Here is a 21,243-nt window from a genome sequence, read left to right as displayed (position 1 = left end):
TGATTTCTCCCTCTCCTGAACTCACATCATGCAGCGTCTTCAGCAATAGGATTTTTCCATCCACTTCTGGTGTACAACCAACATTACTGGAGATGGCCTTTACTGTTTTCGGGACCTCTAGGGTCCCTCAGGCCAACAGCTCAGAGGGGGCAACCCACCTCTGGTACAGGGATTTTTATTTAACAACCATACTGCTTCTGGAAGGGCTTTCTTCCATCCCCATAGGGTTCCTTCTGTGCTTAAGGCATTTTTTTTAAAAAAATACTGTGTATCTGTAGAATTTTCCCCCTTTATTCCCATAGTTCTTGGTATAGCCCCCCCATCCTTTAACTACCCCCTTTTTATATATTTCTCCCTTAACGACACCTTTATCCTACTAATCTCTCTTAGGCTCCTTCTTACCCTTTACCTCCCTGTTTTCCTTCCATATTCCTGGTCCCTGCAGCTGCATCAGGATATATACTCACTTACAAGGATTTGGTGCTAGGATCCACATATGAGGGACAACATACATCTTTTGTTTTTCTGCATCTGTGTAACTTCACTTAGAATAAGTTTCTAGATCCATTCATTTACCTGCAAATTTCATTATTTCACCTCTCTTTACTGCTGAATAGAACTCCGTTGTATAAATCTACCACATTTTCATTAACCATTTGTTAGTTGAGGGGCACTTAGGTTGCTTCCATCTCTTAGCTATTGTGAAAAGAGCAGCAACAAACAGGGTTATACAAGTGTCTCTACAATAGGATGAGTCCTTTGGGTATATGCCAAGGAGTGGTATGATTGGGTCATACGGTAGGTTCATTTTTAGTTTTTTTTAAAAAAATGTTTTATTTATTATTTTTATTTTATGTGTATTTGTGTATTGCCTGCCTATAGGTAAGTGCACCCGTATCATGCAATGCCTGCAGAGGACAGAAGAGACTGCTGGATCCCCTGGAACTGGAGTTACGGATAGTTGTTAGCTGCCATGTGGGTGCTGGGATTTGAACCTGAGGCTTCTGCAAGAACAGGCAGTGTTCTTATCCGCTGAGCCATCTCTCCAGCCCCAGATTTTTAGTTTTTAAGAGTTCTCCAAGCTGTTTTCCATAGGGATTGCATGAGTTTCCAATCCCAACAGCAGTGAATGAGCGTTCCCCTTTCTCCACATCCTTGCAAGCATTTGGTATCATTTGTTCTCTTGATCCTAGCCATTCTGACTGGGGTAAGGTGAAACCTTAAGGTAGTTTTAATTTGCATTTCCCTAATTACTAACAATGTTGAAAACTTAAGATGTCTGTTAGCCATCTTTCTTTCTTTCTTTTTTTTTTTTTTTTTCGGTCTTTTTGAGACAGGGTCTCCCTGTAGCTCCAGCTGTCCTGGATTCATCATGGAGACCAGGCTGGCCTCGAACTCAGAGAGATCCACCTGCCTCTGCCTCCCGAGTGCTGGGATTAAAGATGTGCGCCACCATGCCTGGCTTTATTTCTTCTTTTAAGAACTCTATTTAGATCTTTGGCCCATCTTTTAATTGGGACAGTTGCTTTTTTGCTTCTTTGTTTTTGAATTTTTTATATATTCTGGATGTTAAACTTCTATCAGATGTGTCACTGGTGAAAATTTTTTTTCCCACTCTGTGGGTTTTCTCTTCACTTCTTTGATTGTTTCTTCTGCTGTACAGAAGCTTTTTATTTTAACGAGGCCTCACTTGCTGATTATTGACCTTAATTCCTGAGCAACTGCTGTACAATTTAGAAAACCCTTTCCTACACCTATATCTTTTATGTTACTGCCAATATTTTCTTCTAATAGTTTTAGGGTTTCCCATTTCACATTGAGGTCTTTGATCCATTTGGAGTTGATGTTTGTGCAAGGTGAAAGATAAAGATCTACTTTAATTCTTCTACAGGTGGAGATCCAGTTTTGTAAGCACCATTTTTTGAAGATGCTGTCTTTCCTCCATTGTGTGTTTTTGGCACTTTTGCCAACATCAGGTGGCTGAAATTGCATGTAATCAGGTCTTTAATGATGTTCCATTGATCTACGTATCTATACTACAGAGCTATAGTCCTACCATGCTGTTTTTAGGACTTGTAGCTCTGTAGTATACTTTGAGATCTGGGATAGTAATCCCCCCAGCATTGCTCTTTGTGCTCAGGGTTGCTTTGGCTATCCGGGGTCTTTTGTGCTTTCATACAAATTTAAGGATGGAGTTTTCTAATTTTGTGAAGTATGTCATGGGGATTTTGATTGGAATTGCATTGAATCTATATATTCATTTGGTAGGATGGTCATTTTCACAATATTAATTCTTCCAATCCATGAACATGGAAGGTCCTTCCATCTTCTGGTGTCTTCCTCAATCTCTTTTTTAAAGATTTAAATTTTTCGTTGTAGAGATCTTTGATGTCTTTGGTCAGGTTTATTCCAAAATATTTTTTTTTTTTGCAGATATTGTGAATGGGAGTGTTGCCCTGTGTTCTTTCTCCAATTGCTTATTATTGGTATAAAGAAAGGCTACTGATTTTTGTAGATAATTTTGTAACCTGTCACTTTACTGAAAGTGTTGATCAGTTTTAGGAGTTTTCTGGTTGAACTTTTGGATTTCTTAGGTATACTATCATATTGTCTACAAATGGGGATAATCTGACCTCTTTTCCTTTAATTTCCTTCTCTTGCTCTAGCAAGAGTTTCAAGCACGATACTGAAAAGTAGTAGAGATAATGGACATCTTTGTCTGGTTCCTGATTTCAATGAGAATGTTTCCACTTTTTCTCCGTTTAGAATGATGTTGGCTGTGGGTTTGTTATATGGCTTTAATTATGTTGAGGTATAGTCCCTCCAATCTAATTCCCTTTAGTACTTTTATCATGAATGCATGCTGAATTTTGTCAAAAGGCTTTTCTGCATCTATTGAGATGATGGTGTGGTTTTTGTCTTTGAGTCTATTTTATGATTGATGACATTTACTGACTTCCATATAATGAACCATCCCTGCATCTCTGGAATAAAGCCTACTTGATCATGGTGAATGAATTTTGTGATGTACATCTCTATGTGGTTTGCAAGTTATTTTGTTGAGTATTTTTGCATCTATGTTCATTAACAATATGGGTCTATAGTTTTCTTTTTTGGTTGTGTTTTTACCTGGTTTGGGTATTAGAGTGATGCTGGCTTCATAGAACGAGTTTGGGAGTTCTTCCTCTGTTTCTATCATTCTGAAATTTTAGGTAGTATTGGTCGGAGGTCTTCTTTAAAGGCCTGGCAGAATTCTGCTGTAAATCCATCTGGGCCTGGGCTTTTTTTAGTCAGGAGGCTTTGTATTACTGTTTCGATTTCCTTATATGTTATTGGTTTGTTTAAACTGTTAATCTCTTCTTGTTTTAACTTCGGTGGTTCCCATGATTTTAGATATCCATCCATTTCTTTAGTAGAGTATAGGTTTTTAAAGTATTCCCTTATAATGTTCTGAATCTTTTGGTGTCTGTTGTGATGTTTCTCTTTTCATCTCTTATTTTGTTGATTTGGAGGTGCTCTTTCTTTCTTTTGGTTAACTGGGCTAAGGGTCTATCTTGTTCAGCTTTTCAAAGAACCAGCTCTTAGATTCATTGATTCTTTGTATTGTTTTCTTTGTTTCTATTTCATTGATTTCTGCTCTGATTGTTGTTATTTCTTCTCTTCTGCTGAGTTTGGGTTTCATTTGTTCTTGCCTTTCCAGCACCTTGAGTTGCAATGTTAAGTCATTTATTTGTGTTCTTTCAGATTTTTTTTTTTGTTTGTTTTTTTTGAGACAGGGTCTCCCTGTAGCCCCAGCTGTCCTGGAACTCACTATGTAGACAAGGGCACTTAGAGCTATAAACTTCCCTCTTAGGACTGCTTTTAAAGTGTCCCAGAGGTTTTGTTGTGTTGTATTGCCCTTTTCGTTGAATTCCAGGAATTTTCTTTCTTAATTTCTCCTTTGACCCACTCATCATTTAGGAGTGTATTGTGTAATCTCTATGAATTTGTGTAGCAAACAGGGCTTTTTCCAGTGTTGATTTTGAGCTTTATTGCATTGTGGTCCGATAGAATGCATGGAATTATTTCAATATTTTTGTATTTGTTAAGGTTTGTTTTGTGCCCCAGTATGTGGTCAATTTTTGAAAAAGTTCCATGGGGTGCTGAATAGAAAGTGCGTTCTTTGGTGCTTGGGTAGAATATTTGGAAGATGTCTATTAGGTCCATTTGATGTATGGTATCAATTAGTTCAGATGTCTGTTTATTCTTTGTCCAGTTGACCTGCCTAATGGAGACAGTGCAGTATTGAAGTCCCCTACTATTATTGAGTTCGGATTAATCTGTCCTTTAGTGTTGTTTTTATGAATTTGGGTGCACCAGAGTTTGGTGCATATATGTTCAGGTTTGTAATATCTTCTTGGTTAATTATTCCTTTGATCAGAATGAAGTGACCCTCTATCTCTTCTGATTAGTTTTAGTTTGAAGTCTATTTTGTCAGATATTAGAATTGTAACCACTGCTTGTTTCTTAATGCCAATTGCTTGAAATATTCTTTTCCATCCTTTCACCTTAAGGTAGTGCCTGTCCTTGAAGGTGAGATAGGTTTTTTGAGACAACAAAGAGATGGACTTTGTTTCTTAATCCATTCACTTAGCCTGTGTCTTTTGACTGGGGAGTTCAGTCCACTGATACTTAAGGTTATTATTGAAAGATGTGTACTGGTTGCCATCATTTTGATTGTTGTTTGCATTCTTTCTCTAATTTTGTGTTTCTACAATTATCCCTTCATTTAGTTTCTTTTGTTGCCCCTGGGGTGCAGTTGTTCCTTTCTCCATTCTTTGTATTGCTTCTTGTATTCTTTGAAGGGCTGGTTTTGTGGACATGTATTCTTTCAGACTATTTGTGCTGTGGAAGATTTTCCTCCCCCCCCCCAACTATAATAGACATTTTTGCTCTGTAAAGTATTCTGGGCTGGCATCTAATGTCATATAGAGCTGGAAATACCTTGTTCCAGGTTCTCTGGCTTTCATAGTTTGCACTGTTAAGTCAGCTGTAATTCTGATGGGCTTTCCTTTGTATGTGACTTGTTTTTCTTTTGCAGCTTTCAGTATTCTCTTTGTTCTGTACATTTAGTGTTTTTACTATGATATGCTGTGGGAATTTTCTTTTTCTGATCCTGTCTATTTGGTATTCTATATGCTTCGTGTATTTGTATGGGGATATCTTTCCTTAATTTTGGGAATTCTCTTCTACAATCCTGTTTAAGATCTGATCAATATTACTAACGAGATTATTCGCCTTGTTCTATGCCTATGATATGTAGATTTGGTCTTTTCATGGTGTCCCACCTCTCCTGCATATTCCATTCTTGTGTTTTTAAAAACATTTTCATAGTGTTTGCTTGAGTGGTCTAATTCTTCAACCTTATCCTCCAGCATTGATATTCTGTTTTCCATCTCATTCATTCTAGCAGTGAGGCTTTCCCTGTTATTTCAAGTTGGCTTATTGAGTTTTTCACTTCCTTCTTCATTTCAGCCTGAGTTTTCTTCAATGTTTCTATCTCTTTTGTGAATTCATTCAGAAGTTTATCCCTATCTTCTTTTAGGTCTTTGATTTGTGTGTTCTTTAAATTCGTTGAATTCCTTGATCACGTTTATGACTGTTCTTTTAAATTCTATGTCCTGGGTTATTTCTAGGGGGTTCTCCTTGTAGAACTCTCCTTCAGGACTGGTAGGGTTGGGGGGGCATACTGTTTTGGCTTTCCATTTTATTATTTCTTCATTCTGATTCTGGCATGTGAATTTCTTTTGCTGTTTGTGATTCTGGTATGAAAATCAAGTCTTCTTTTGTTGAGTTGAGGTTTGCTTCTGTTTGTATTATAGGTATGCCTTAGTTGTTTTCTTACTGGATTTGTAAAGCTGGTTGGTCTAGGTTTGAGGGTCTCTCCAATTTTGGAGGGAACTAATCAGCTACTCAGGAGTGCTCATAGAAGCCAAAGTCAGGCTCCAGTCAGGTATTATACTCAGGCTTCCTTCTAACATTTGGACTCCTACTAGCAGGCACTCAGAGAGAGCACAATTTGGGAAGCTCCCTAAAGGGAGGCCCAATTTTGGCACTCTCAGGCAGTCTGCTGAGTTCTTAGCCCCTACACTAGGCAGAGGCCAGATAAGATGCTCTCAGGCAGTCTGCTGAGTTCTCAGCTGCTAAGCCAGACGGAGGCCAGAACAGCCACTCTCAGGCTGTCTGTTAAGTCCTGAGCCTTACCCTACCCTAGGGCAAAAGGTCTGCCCTGGTTCCGTGGGAGGGGCCTCAAATAATCCCAGTTAGGGGGTTGGATATGGTGCAATTTGGGGGAGCTCACCACTATGTAGAGGCTGGATCTAGGCACTCTCAGGCCATCTGCTGTGTTCTCAGCTTCTAAGCCGGAACTCTCAGGCTGTATGCTAAGGTCCTCTTGCTTTACTTTTTATACCTTAGTATAGCTGCTTTTAAAAAGTACCCAACCCCCTACACACAGCCTGTGCTGAAAAGTCTCAGGGAAACTCCGGTTGGGCCAACATAAGCCCCAGAGGATAGGCAGTAGCCAGATGTGGCGGAGCAGTCTCTGTAGGTTCATCTAGTTCAAGGAAACTCCAAGGCCAACATAAGTCTACACAGATGAACATCTCTCTCTCCAGGGAGAAGCCTTTCAAGGTTTATAGATGGTACCACCAAAAGAATGTAGTAATGAAGAAATAGCTCTCAGGTTTTAGGTATTAAAACATTAACTTGAGTGATACATGTTTTAAGTTAACACGTGTCAAAAAATGAATATTATATGGCCCTTTTCTCAGGGAATTTCTCTCTCTCTTTCACTAGATACAAATGGCAATACAGAATAATGAACCAAACAGTTATAGTGAGTTGAATGGTATATATAAAAAATAAATGTGCCCCCCGACACACACACTAAAGAAATGGTTTATACTGAACTATACAGCAGTTAGATTTTCATACTCAGGAAGACAAGCTTTGGCACTGCACATGCATGCTGCCTACAGTCTGAGTCTCACCTTGGCAAGCATCATAGTGATAGTCTGTGGTAGCTCCACCCAGAGACTGCCAAAGGTGCCAGCGGGTGAGCACTGAAGAGTTGCTATGCACTAGATAGTAATCTGAGCCACACTGAATCTGCATACACTTAAGAGCTTACAAAAATTAAAATAAAAATAAGTGTGTTTTTATGAAAGGACAAAACTATAAATCTTAGGTAATTTCCAACTCTATCAAGTTTAGCTCTAAAGCCTTCGAGAAATTTGAATTTAAATATTGGTGAGAGGGTCTCTATATATTTGAATGCAAGTAAGTATCAAACTCAGTGTAGTGTTACTAAAACATCTGTATCACATATATAAGAAGCTACATTATTTCCCACATTATAAATGTAATCCATGACATGGAAGATACCAGAAAACTTCTATTTGAGCCTTCTACAAGCAACCTTTAGAAGAGCCTTTCTAATTGAGTAAGTTACAAATACTGAGTCTTGAACAGATGAACTGACAGAAAATAAAGCAGCAAGGAGCAGCAAGCAGGAATATTATCACTTGTCTCTATCTCACTAAACAAAGAATTAGGTATGCCAACACACTTATCTGTCTTCTAACTGTAAATATACAACCTGTTTTGAAACACAGGAATTTTCAGCACAAACACAGTGTAAAAGATTGTACCTATGAGATCGATGGCTGGTGTGATGGCCTCTTACCTGGACCCTGGTCTCTCCATGGCTGCCCTTGTCCAGAATGGCCATGTGTGGAGCCCATCCTGTGGCAGCTGGAGCCCTGTCTCCCCCACCTCCCTGTGGGAAGATGGTCAGCACATCAGTATGGTGTCAATCATCTTGTCCCACACTTAACAGTGTAACAGGCTACTAGTTCCCAAACCAGGCTACTAGTCCCCAAACCTTCAGTGTGCTTCCAACAGCATAATGAAGAAAAGGGCTGCATGGCTTGCCTCAGTAGAGGGTGTGGCCAATCTGTACTGGAAGCCAAATGGAAGCTATGACCAAGATCAAGAGACACCTTACCACATACCTTTTAAAAAAATAATATATATGTGTGCATTGCCTGTGCATATATATAAGTGTACCCATGTTGCGCAATACCCACCAATGCCTGTGGAGGACAGAAGAGGGCGCAGGATCCCCTGGAACTGTAGTTATGGTTGTTAGCCACCATGTAGGTACTGGGATGCGAACCTAGGTCTTCTGCAAGAACAGCCAGTGCTTTTAACCACTGAGCCATCTCTTCAGCCCCTCACCATGTGTCTTTTAAAATGAGGTCTTGATGCCTACCCAAACTCTGCTCCAGGGTCAGATGCAAAAGCTGTTTCTCCTAGCAAGGAGGGGTTGGCCCACCTCTGGTCTCCTCAGCCAACTTGGCCATGTAGATGTTTTTACCTTGAGCATACTCCTGGGAGTTGGTGAGCACCTCTCTGCTTCCCATAAACATACTGACACAGGCTTTTTATACTCTGAAGTTTCTAAACATTTCCAAGCCCTGATGCCCTATACCACTTGTACCATTAGAAGGCCTGATTATTTTTAGTTCACAATGCTCTACAAAAAAAGGGAGGGCTGTCTAGTTCCCACTGTAGGTATCAACCATAGACTCTGGGATGTGTCTGTTAGGCAGTATAGCCTTAAGTCAGTATCCCCAAGTACATCCACCTGTATGATGGGACACCTTCAGAGACTAAACTCCTGTTCTGTTTGGAGTCACTGTGGACAAAAGGGACAAGGGCCCACTCAATACACCCATACTACAGGCCACCTGGATTTCAGCTACCAGAGAGGAGAGACGATAAAGGCACAACTTTTGTGATGTGCTGAGAGACTCCAGTGGTGCAGGCACTATACTGCCAAGATCATTCCAGCACTCTCCTGACTGCCATTTCCCTCTACTGCCAGAATAGTTGCCATCCTAAGAACACATTTCTGATGGTATCACTTCAAAAGCCTTCAAAAGTTCCTCAATTTGCAATGGATACAAACATCAACTCTTTTTAAGTTTAACATTAAAAAGGATTTTATGTCAACTCCTTCTGACCTTCCTTGTTTTCCCTCCTGCTGTGAGTCACCCAAATCTATAACTGGTCTTTTGGCCACCAATAGGCTTCCTCAAGGTGATTGCCAGCAATCAGCTTCTTGCAATGCCTGCCACTCTAACTGCCAAGCCCCTCATTGTCTAGTGCCCATTGTAAGCACACATTCCCAGCACAGGGCCAATGCATCTCTTGCTCTGAGGATCTCCACAAGCTCAGTACACTGAGCTCCAGATAATTTCATGCTTGAGTAGTTGTGACTCCATAGATGTTGGCTCCAGATGCAAACTCACAAAGAGGTCAGCTTTGCAGTTGCCATGCAGACTGTCTTACTGCAACAAATTTCAGCAGTCAGCACTTATGAAGCTCTACTGCACCCTGCAGAGTCCTAGCCATGTGGACACATCATAAACCAGAAGCAAATCTGGACATGCAAGGCCCAGTAATAACGGGCACCTCAAAACTATTCTGTGCAGCTATGGACAACCCCGCCCCCCCGCCACTTGTCCTGCTCTTTAACAATCTTAAACAGGAACTCATGCTCAGGAAAACTGAGTCCCAGGCTGTCAACCACTTATGGGAACAGGAAATAGAGAGAGAAGCCAGTACATTTACTTTGTAATGAATAAACTTCTACTTTGGGATCTAAATTCTATCTGCAGTTGGCAGGAAGTTAGGAGAAGGGGAAAAAAATGCTGGGAATTGGGGACAAGATACTTTCTACTCCCAGTTTGGGAATGGGTACACCCCTTAGCTGGAGTCCTGTAATGGTCCATAGACAAAGTCTAGCAGGCTAGGCACCCTGACAAGGCGTGAGGTTCGTGTTGCACACAGCCCCTAAGGGCAACTGGCCTGAAATAGTCCTGTAGGTAGTTTGGTATGAGTTCTAGTGTCCCATCAAGAAAAAAATGGGGTATTATGGCTACAGAATAAACCAAAGGAAGACACACAAAAATATTTGCAAATCTCATGAACAAAATAAGTCAGCAAGTTGTTCAACTCAAGGATAAATGAGAAGAATCTAATCAATAAGACATATTTTTCCACAGATCAAATTAGTTTTTTTCTTCAGTAAATGATATTGATTTATTGAACAAGTAGATCAAAATTTAATGATCAAATTAGTTTTCAAGAACCATTTTAGGGCTGGAGAGTTGGTGCAATGGTTAAGAGCAATTGGTTACTTTTGCAGAGGACCTGGATTCAATTCCCAGTACCTACATGGTGGTTAACAACCATTCATAACTCAGGTTTCAGAGGCTCAAATGCCTTCTTCTGGCCTCCACTGGCACTTACATACATGCTGGCAAAACATTCATATACATAAAATTAGAAAAAATAAATTTTTAAAAATATCATTTTAAGTGATGTCAAGATGCCTTCTGACAGATGCTAATCACTACTGGTCAAGGTGCAAGGAAAAGGGAAAGGACCTTAGGGCTGGGTGTTTGTGGTATACGCCTTTAATCCCAGTAGTGGCAAAGGCAGGTGGATCTCAGTGAAATAGAGGCCAGCCTGGTCTACACAGCAAGTTCCAGGCCAGCTGGGCTACAGGGAGACCCTGTCTCACAAAACAAACAAACAAACCAAAGGACCTTAGGAAAGAAACAAACTGGCAACATTCACTTAATATTTAGTTACATTTTGATCTACAATTCTGCAAACTATGTTGGATGCTCCATTTTAAAGAACAGTGCACAAAAAAAGCAGTAGGAATAATGAAAAATGGAAACAGCTACAGAAATCCTATCTGTAGAGGAAGTCGCCCTGTTTAACATGATGTGGAGTGTTCTGTGGAAGGGTAGGATCCGAAACTGCGTGGAGTACAAATACTGAGCTAAGCGCATAGGAAAGAGCTTCAGAAGCATGTTATCTTTCAACACTTGTCATTCTAGGTGACAGAAACGAAGGTCTTTTATATTTCTTTTAAAATTATTTTCTTTATACTCTGAATTTTTCTAATTTGCCTTTGTTATAAGAAAAACTAAACCTGAACTTTTGTCAAGTACATAAACACCATCCATGCAGCCTCTAATTCAGGGAATTGTGGGAATCAGATGATTCACCTAGATCAAGTCTTTTATTCAATTAACAATTTAGTTTCTGAAATGTTTTTCCTAAATGGGACCAGAATTTAAACTACTGAGTAGATCCCAATCATATTCATTTTAATCTTTCATAATTTCATTATTCTTTTACCAACAAAACACAGGAAGCAGGTGGATCAACCCTGGGACCCAGCATGTAACCCTTGCCCACCTGTATAGTGAGAGTTCCAGTGTGTTCTGCCCACAATACGTCGGTTCTCCTTCAAGCAGGCCTTGCAAACCACTGCTTTCAGGTTGTTGAATTTGGTGAGCCAAGATCTCTGCAAACAGATCAGATGCAAATGAAAGCTGGCTATGCACACTGTGAAGGAACTAGGTTGCTCAGAGTAGGGTCTGATGTGGCAGGGAAGGGACACAATCCATGAGTGTCTATCAACCAACATATCTATACCCAAGATATCAACCAACACTGAACCAGGAAAGTACAGTTGCAGCTCTCCGTTAACAAGATCATAAGAGGATCTTAGAAGATTGGTCCCCTTCCCGAGTCCCCTGGAAACAGAACCAAGCATCTATAATACCTGCTTCTGTCTTACTGTAGGTTAAACAGTCATGGCTAAAACATCTACTCATGTTGTAATAATCTAAGAACACTGGATGGAAAGCTGAGGTCGTAAAAACAGCAGTAGATGGGGGTTATGAGCGTCACACTGAAATCATGGCTTCCTATATTACTAGTGAATATTTCTGCACAGATGTTCTTTTCTAAACCTGTTGTCAACTGGGCTTGGTCAGAGATAAGGTACTCGAGGAACCTTGTGTATTTTGAGGTACACAGACAAGGATAACTGACAGGTGTGCCCCCCAAGCTGCATCTCCTTCAAGCACTGTTACAGCAATACCCAAATCTGAGGAAGTTTTCCTTTCATCCTGTTCTTCTGAGTTCTGAATACTTACAATCCTATAACACCCTGGAACTTTGGTGAGAAGTGGCTGAAAGCAACACATTGCCAAATGTTTTCCCTTTGGTGTGAAAGCTTGTGTTTTATCTACCAGACCAGCAAGCTCTCTTACAAACACACCTATTTCTTATCCCTGTGGGTAATAAAACATTCCAAATGAGCTCGGCAGGAAGTCTCATTTGGAAATCTTGCAGGAATCATTGTATAATTATACTTAGAAAGCTGGGGCAACATCCTGTGTCTTCAGGACATGGAGAGCCTTCTGGAAAGTGTCTCCCCAACTAGTCCCCTTCTGCAAAGAGTGCAATCTCTTTTTTCTGTTCACTCTCCCTATAGAAGCCATTAGCTATGTGAACACCAACTTTACCTCACGTCTAGAGAGCAGTTATGGAAATGTAAACCCATCCTGACAACTTTATGAATGTCTAAAGCCTGAGATGATGAGGACGACCCTGGAGAACATGTTTGTTTTCCTAAAGCTATACGACCTTTGGGATGAGCACTCTTTTCAGGTACACTAGAGCTACTGGCTTCAAACTTACTCATTGCCTCAATGTACAAAAAGCGGAACTCACATTCTGTTCCAAAAGAGCCTCTATAGCATATCCTTTTTCAGACTGCAGGTACTTCTGATGGAAAAGCTTGCCATCAAACACATTCCAGGGCATGAACTCGCTTGTTGTCCAGGGGAAGCCACACGCACTGTTGACTAATGCCAAGGTGGTGAGACCACGGACAAAGAGGGACCCCAGCTGCACAGCTCTGGAATTGATATAATCCAGCTGTGGAGACAGACACACAGAGAGCTCAAAACAGGAGTCAGATGTGGGCAGTAAAATGACAGACACCAAAGGGTCTCAGCACTATGATGCTAACTCTTCAGAATAGATGCTTGCCAAGCACAGAACAGTACACTGGGCCTTTGAGCTTTCTGACTTCAAGAGGCCTGGCAAACAAACTACCACAGGACCATGGCGGGGGGGGGGGGGGTCCCCCAGGGAGCACACCTTTGTTCACTATCCACCTCTAGAGCAGCAGGTATCACCCAGGCCTTCTCATACAAACCTGGAACACAGCAGTCCAGCCCTAGGAACAGTGGGACTACAAAAAGAAACATCACTTACCCATAGCAAGCTAGGGCCACTAGACAGAACTCATTACTACTGGGGTTATTTCCCTGAAAAACTTTCTTTAAAGACAAAGGGAGAGGGAGAACATCTCCCTGTATTCCTAAAAACTACACTCAAATTGGTTCAATTTTGAGAGCTAACCACAAAAAAAAAAAAAAAAAAAAAAAAACCTCATTTAAGAATAAAATGGTACATGTATCTCAAAAGATTGATGGCTACTAACTTTTACAAATCAAGAATGTCTTGCTAACATGAAATATTTTTCTTAGGTCCACCTTTATGTCCTTGAATGGTGAAGCCACTCTTGAGTTACAAAGGGATTCTTTATCCCACAAGAAGTCACAGGTGTTCCTCATGGATTTGAACTCCTGGCAAGGTTGAATCCACACAGGCATCAACACTCCAAGTATCCAATAGCCAATCATCTTCTGGGTATCTATTTTGCATACCCTGACAATAAACTATGCTAAACATCATTACATACCTAGCATAGTTTATAAAAAATTAAGAGACAGTAACAGATGTTTCAATTGTTTTTTAAGCAGGGCTCTCCTTAAATGAGTTTGATAATCATTTAAATATATCACCAAAAACTCAGGCACCTGGCTATAGTTCCAGAAGTCAGGAAGCTGAGGTAGGAGGACTACCACAAATTCAAAGATAGCCTGGTCTACATAGTGAGTTCTAGGCAAGTAGGGGACACAGAGTGAGACTGTGTCTTAAAAAAAAAAAAAAAAAAAAAGAGTTTATCATGAACCTGGGTCATCCCAGAGTTAACCTTTCCTATAGTTGCACAAACTGCTTTTTAGAACTGTAATTCTGAAAGTACTCATTCTTTAGAAAGAACAGCCACTAGTCAGGAACGTTTTATGGGATCTGAAGACACTGTTCACCAGAATAGGTCTTCCTCTTTTAGGCTTGGTTTGTTAAGTTTTTACCCTGAACAAAACAATTTAATTAAAATCTTTCTAATGTCCATTAATATAACCCTATTTTTTCTCATTTACTGTGTGAACAAAGTGAACTGACTTAAAAGCTGTCCTCTGATCTCCACATGCATGAAGGTTATATTTCATTTGTTTTATCAAGATTGCAATTTTTTCAGAACAATTATAAATGGCATTACTTTCAAAGTTCAGTTCCCATGTATTCATTGATAGTATACAGAGATGTAACTGAGCTCTGTATGTGTGTCTTTTACCCAGATGCTTAACTCTCACTGAGAGGTATTTGTTTGCTTAATTCCCTCAAGGTTTTCTACTTAGAAAATCATATTAGGAGACGTCTAGGTAAGATGGAGGAACAGAAATCACATTGGATTAAGTAGCTAATTACAGTCAGGAAATTAAAGGAAGTAGAAATATTTTATCACTACATCTGCTGCTCTTCCAAATCCTGGAATTGGTTTGATCAACACCCTAACAAACCTTTTCTATTATCAGACTGGTCTTGTTGCTCAGACTCTAACAACCAAAGCAGCCACTGCAGGCATTTTCCCCCAGGTACACTGGGCTAAAGACTCCTACCAGGAAATCTACAATAGCAGCACTGGTAAGGTAAGGATTATATAGAAGGGGTTCCCAGTGACTGCTGAGAGGGCCACCAGCAGTATCCCAATAGGGAAAAGTAAAGCTGTGGGAGCTAAACACAAACTCAACAGTGCTCTGGGTACCACACAGGCATCAGCTGCTCTTAACACTCTAGGAACACAGCAACAGTCAGGTCTCATGTTCTTCAATTTCCACTCATCTCCCCTTCCCCACTACAGCTCTCTTTATCTGCCAGTGATCCCATTATCTTAAGCTCCACATAGGCCTCCTTCTTCCCCTACCACTATGTATCTATATAGTAGAGGAGGACGTTGCAGCTGGCCAACACTAACATTTTCGTCTACCGTTCACACCTTTTACTTTCTTATATATTCTTGTTTGCTTGCTCTGATTTTCTTTTTCCCTTTTCCCCCAATACTCATTCCTCTTACTGCCATACCTCCTAAAACCCAGGCGCTGACCTGGTTTATGATATCTGGGTATATATCTTTACCTCCTCCTTTTAGTCTACCATTAGCCACAAGTCCCACTTACCTATTTCAGGTTTTTCCTTTGCCTCAATTATTTCTACTCCTATGTACACATCTCTCCTCTACTTCCCATCTAACAATATAATACTTCTCACTAGTCTCACTGTGATTACTGACGTTTTCTTTTGCATATCACATTATACTATTAGTAAACACTAACATATTAGTATTTACAATATCATGGGGATCTCTTTACTCCCTAAATGAATTGGTACTTAACAAGCATATATTTTGTAGTCATCTGCAACACTATCATTGAAATAGTTTAACTAGTAGATGGTGTGTCTTGTAGACAGTACTCAACCCACAGGGGCAGACTGGAGAAAGAGGCTGATACCTGGAACACCAGTCTAACAGATGAAAGCATCAGAACCATATATAACCTATTCTTTCCTGAACACTGCAAATATGTCCACTGAAAGAAGAGAGGCAACCTGAATTAAAATAACAAAAACAACAAATCTTAACCAATGCTCTAACCACAGGTGGGCAGATCCTAGTATAAAAACACAAGTAACATGAAATACCAAGATAACTTGTCTCTTTCAAAAATTACCAACCCCATTCTAATGACTCCCTGATCAAAAGGACTTAGATGAAATTCCAGATGCATAATTCAAAACAATTATTATAAATATGGTAAACAACTCAAAGAGGACCCCAACATCTTCCAAGAGAATAGAGAAAGCTGAACTGAAATAGGGAAGACAATTCACAGTATGAAAATAGAATTTAATGAAGAGACAGAAATACTGAAGAAAACTCAAACTGAAATACTGATGGAAATAAACAGTTCAATGGGAAGCCTCACCAACAGAATGGAGCATGTAGAAGACAGAATATCAGGATATGAAGACACAATAGAGAAACTGGAACATTTAGTCAAGGTAAATGATAGTTTTTTTTTTCAATGTATGAATGGAACATGCCAAGAACTCTGGGACTCCATGAAAAGGCAAAACCTTTCATAGACATACGGGAAGGAGGAGAATTTCATGCAAAAGGGATAGAAAATATCTCTAAAATATTTCCCAAATCCAGGGAAATAGAAGCTCATTCAGATAAAAGGTACACAGAACACCAAACAGACAGAACCAGAGCAGAAACTCCCCACATCGTATGCGAGTAAAAACATTAAATGTACAGAACAGAGAAAGTATATTGAAAGCTGCAAAAGAGAAGGACCAAGTCACATATAAAGGCCAACTCCTTCGAATAACTGCTGACTTCTTAGTCCAAACCATGAAAGCAAGAAGGGGTTGAACTGATATCTTTCAAACTCTGAAAGACCACAACTGCCAACCCAGTCTAAAACACCAGGAAATCTCTCTGTCATAATTGAGAGTGAAAGGAAAACTTACCACAATAAACGTAAGCTAAAGGAATCCATGACCACTATGCCAACCCAACAGGTGGTACTGGAAGGAATACTTCAGTCTGAAGAGAAAGATAAACACACTTAAGGGACTACAAGAGAAAAAAGTAAGTGACATCGTGGCACTCATTAAACAAAAGACGACCTAGAAAGTTCCAATGATACAATAACCCACAAAATGAAAGGAAGCAATACTTACGTTTCAATTGTCATTGAATATTAATGATTTCAATTCACCCATCGAAAGGCAGACTAGCAGACTGGATTAGGAAACAGAATGGCTTATTTTTGCTGCCTACAAGAAACATCTTATCACCAAAGATAAACACAATCTTTGAGTGAAAGGATAGAAAAAAGTATTCCAAACAAATAGAACCAGGAAATAAGCAGGTGTTGCTATTATCAATGAGTCATTACAGAAATCAAAAAGGAATAAAAAATTTCCTAGAATTAAAAGATAATGAAAACACAACACATCCAAATCTATGGGATACAATGAAGGAAATCTTAAAAGGAAAGTTTATAGCTCTAAGTGCCAACATTAAAATAAAATCAGAAAAATCTGAAATAAGCAAACTGATGATGAACCTTCAGGCACTGGAAAAACAGGGATAAACCAATCCCTAAAGCAGTAAATAGAGAGAAATAAGAAAGATTAGGACAGAAATTAATGAAATATAAATTAAAACAATAATCAAAAGAATGAATCAATGAAATAAAGAGTTGGTTCTCTAAGAAAGATCAACAAAATAAGACAAACCCTTGGTCAAATTAATCAAAAGACCCAAATTAGAAAAGTTAGAAATGAAAAGGGAGCCATTACAACAGGCACTGAGGAAATTTAGAGAATCATGAAGACATACTTTAAAATTATATATTACACTAAATTAGAAAATCCAAAAGAAATGGATGAATTTGTAGACGCATATGACTTACTAAAGTTAATCCAAGATGAAGTAAATAAATAGACCTACAACAACCAATGTGATAAAAAGCAATAAATTAAAAAATCCCCCAACTATAAAAAGCTCAGGCACCGATGGATTCAGTGCAGAATTATATCAAATCTTCAAAGAACTAATATCAATACTACTCAAATGATTCTATAAAACAGAAATGGAAGGAACATTTCCAAACTCTTCTTACAAAGTACTATGTTGATATCAAAACCAGATAAAAAGCCAACCAAAAATAGAGAACTGTAGAGCAAGCACCCTAATGAACACAGAAGCAAAGATTCTCAATAAAGTGTATTCAAGAACATATCTAAAAGATCATTCACCATGACCCAAATGGCTTCATTACAGGGATGCAGGGATGGTTTAACATACCTAATCAATAAATGCAATCCATCACAAAAATGAACTCAGGGACAGATATCACATAATCATTTCAATTGATGCAGAAAAGGCCTTTGACAAAATCCAACATGCCTTCATGTACAGACTAGGGTTGGAGGGAACATATCTCAACATAATAATGGTTATCTATGACAAATCGATAGCCACCATTACATTAAATGGAGAAAATCTTGAACCATTTCCACTAAGATCAGGAATGAGACAAGGGTGTCTACTTTCATCACTACTATTCAATGCAGTGCTTATAGTCCAAGCACTAAGACAAGAGAAGGAAATAAAGAGGGTTACAGATAAGAAAGGGAAAAAAACTATCCTTATTTGCAGATGAACACGATTCTATACAAGAGAGATCAAAGACTCCACAAGAAAACTTCTAAAGCTGATAAACACTACCAGCAATGTGGCAGGTTACAAAATTTAAATATCTGAATCAACAGATCTCTTATGTACCAAAGATGAACAGACTGAAAAAAAATCAGGGAAACAACCCCATTCATAATAGCCGCAAAAAAACAAAAACAAAAACAAAAGCAAACAAAACTCTGGAATAAACCTAACCATGGAAGTAAAATACCTATAACAATGAAAAATTTTAAACACAGAACAAAGAAATTGAAGAAGACACCAGAAGATGGAGCGACCTCCCATGCACATGGATTGGTAGGATTAATATTGCAAAAATGGCCATCCTATCAAAAGCAATCTATAGATTCAATACAATCCTCACCAAAATTCCAAAGCAATTCTTCATAGAAACAGAAAAAAATGATCTGAAAAATAATATGGAAGCACAAAAAGACCCTGAATTGCCAAAACAATCCTGAATAGTAAAAACTCTGCTAGAGGTATCACCACACCTGATTTCAAGTTATACTATAGAGCCATAGTAGTAAAAACAGCATGGTAGTGGCACAGAAACAAACACGCTGATCTATGAAATAGAATCAAGGGCCCAAATACAAGTCCATGCACCAACAGCCATCTGGTTTTTGACAAAGATGCCAAAAATACACTTTGGTGAAAAGATAGCATCTCTAACAAATGATGTTGGGAAAACTGCATATTTACAGGCAGAAGAATCAAACTTGAGTCTCTCTTACCCTGCATGTAAATCAATTCCAAATGGATCAAAGATCTCCACGTTAGACTTGAAACTCTGAAACTTCTAGAAGAGTAGGGGTATATTTCAGGATATACAGGCTTAGGTGAGGAGTCAATTTCTGAATAGGATACCAGTCACCCAGGAAATAAAACCAACAATCAACAAATGGGACTTCATGACATTAAAAAGCTTCTATACTGTAAAGAAAACTATTCAACTGAAGAAGCAGTCTACAGAATGGGGAAAAAAAAATCTTTGCCATATAAACTGAAAAAGGATTAGTGTCTAGAATATACAGGGAACTCAAAAAACTTAACACCAAGAAAACAATCCATATTAATAATTGGCTATGAAACTGAACAGGGATAATTCTCAGAAGTACAAATTGCTAAGAAATATTTTTAAAAGTGTTCATTATCCTTAGCCATTAGAGAAATGCAAATTAAAATTACTTTGAGATTTCTTTTTACCCCAGTCAGAATGGCTAGGACTAAGGAAACAAAAGCTGGAGAGAGGGCTCAATAGTTAAGAGCACTGACTGTTCTTGCAGAGGACCTAGGTTTGGTTCCTAGCACCCACATGGCAGCTAATAACCATCCGTAACTCCAGTTCCGAGGTATCCAGTATCCTCTTCTGATCTCCTCCAACAGTGCCAACATGAGTGTGCTTACATACATGCAGGTGACATACCCATATACATAAAATAAAAATAAACTATGAATGCCTCCTAGAACTTTATTTTTAGCCCCTATTGCTAAAGACAGGACATACTTTAGACACAGGACTTGGAGCCTCTCATAGTTTTGGAGAATACTATTCACACTACTAAAGGAGAACATCAATCAATGGTCCAACTCTAGCTTTAAGGCCTAATAACCACGACGGTGACTGGTGCAGCAAACTATTGGGGCAGTAGTTGCACTTTTATCTACCTAACTAGACTTAAAGCCCACGCAATGGGAGGGAACTCATGTGTGGTACTGTAAACATAGCCAAATACACATGGCTGGAGAGGTCATAGATCTTAGAGAAATCCCCAAGACTGTCACATCCCTAGACAAATGTAATTTCTTACTATCTGCTAAATATGGATCCTTGTATTTACAGAAAAGTATGCCAGTCGCTACTCATTAAAAAGGCTTCTTTTGCAACAGATGGAGACTATTACAGAGTTCCACAACTGGTCACACAGAGATTAAGTGCCTGTGAAATGTCCAGCCCTAAGTGACATATTTACTATGGAACGCTACACCTACAGCTCATGGAACATAGTGGAACAAAGGGTAGAGAGAATGCCAATGCATCTCTCAACTCTCATTAATGAAGCTCCCTCATACAATAGAGGGCAATGAACACAAAGGGCCACAAATGGTCAAAGTATAGAGAATAAGAGACTGACACCAAGAAAATGCAAATTAAAATCTCAATAGGACACCACATTGTGATGGCTAATCCTGGGTGTCAACTTGACTGGATCTGGGATTAACTGAAATGAGAGGGATCTTCTTAATTGGATCCTCTCAAGCTGGAAGACACAACCTAAATGTGGGTGTTACCTTCTGATGGCAGCCCGTATAAAAGGCCACGGCAGAGGAGAAGACTTTGCTTTTTGCTGCTTGCCTCCTCTCTCTGCTGGTGAGTTCGTCTTGATGCTGTAGTCTGAAGACTAACTGATCTTTTGAAATTCATCAGACCTTCAGGACCAGATTGGGACTACTGAGACATCCAGCCTCTCCAGTGTGGTGCAGCCACTACTGGACTACTCGGACTCTATCCTGTGAGCTAAGCTGATAAATCCCTATACATATATATTCATTCAATCAGTTCTGTTTCTTTGGAAAACCCTGACTAATGCACACAACATACCTACTGAGACAGTATTGTTATCACAAAGGGGAGGGGTGACAAGTACTGGTGAGGCTACAGAGAAAAGGGAACCTTTGTACACTGTTGTGGTGTAAAATATTGTGTCTGTTGTAAAAAGAATATGGAGGCTCCTCAAAAAGCTAAATGAGGCCTACTCTGTGACCCATGCCATGTCTATGTCCAAGGAAATTAAATAGGTATGCTGATGATGTGTGTCCCATCACATTCATCATATTCACAATGGCCGAGGTAAAGA

General features: G+C 39.3%; 1 protein-coding gene across 7 annotated transcripts in view; it reads right to left on the bottom strand.

Moving 5' to 3' along the window:
- The window catches only part of Fam120b (family with sequence similarity 120B), a 97,491-nt gene that overhangs the window by 8,489 nt on the left and 67,759 nt on the right, over positions 1 to 21,243 (bottom strand). For 4 of the 7 annotated variants that reach the window (XM_008843395.3, XM_029568475.1, XM_029568476.1 and 1 more), the window contains 3 exons: positions 12,649 to 12,855; positions 11,323 to 11,431; positions 7,727 to 7,819 (listed from right to left, as the gene is read on the bottom strand). In XM_008843395.3, coding sequence (XP_008841617.1) covers positions 7,727 to 7,819; positions 11,323 to 11,431; positions 12,649 to 12,855 — 409 coding nt within the window. The remainder of the gene's footprint in view (positions 1 to 7,726; positions 7,820 to 11,322; positions 11,432 to 12,648; positions 12,856 to 21,243) is intronic. The other 3 variants (XM_029568477.1, XM_029568478.1, XM_029568479.1) reach the window with 3 other exon arrangements.

The sequence above is a fragment of the Nannospalax galili genome, unplaced genomic scaffold (assembly GCF_000622305.1).
Source record: "Nannospalax galili isolate Female #2095 unplaced genomic scaffold, S.galili_v1.0 scaffold60, whole genome shotgun sequence".
Classification (NCBI taxonomy): Eukaryota; Metazoa; Chordata; class Mammalia; order Rodentia; family Spalacidae; genus Nannospalax; species Nannospalax galili.
The sequence above is the reverse complement of the archived record's forward strand: the minus strand, read 5'-3'. Positions and strand labels throughout refer to the sequence as shown.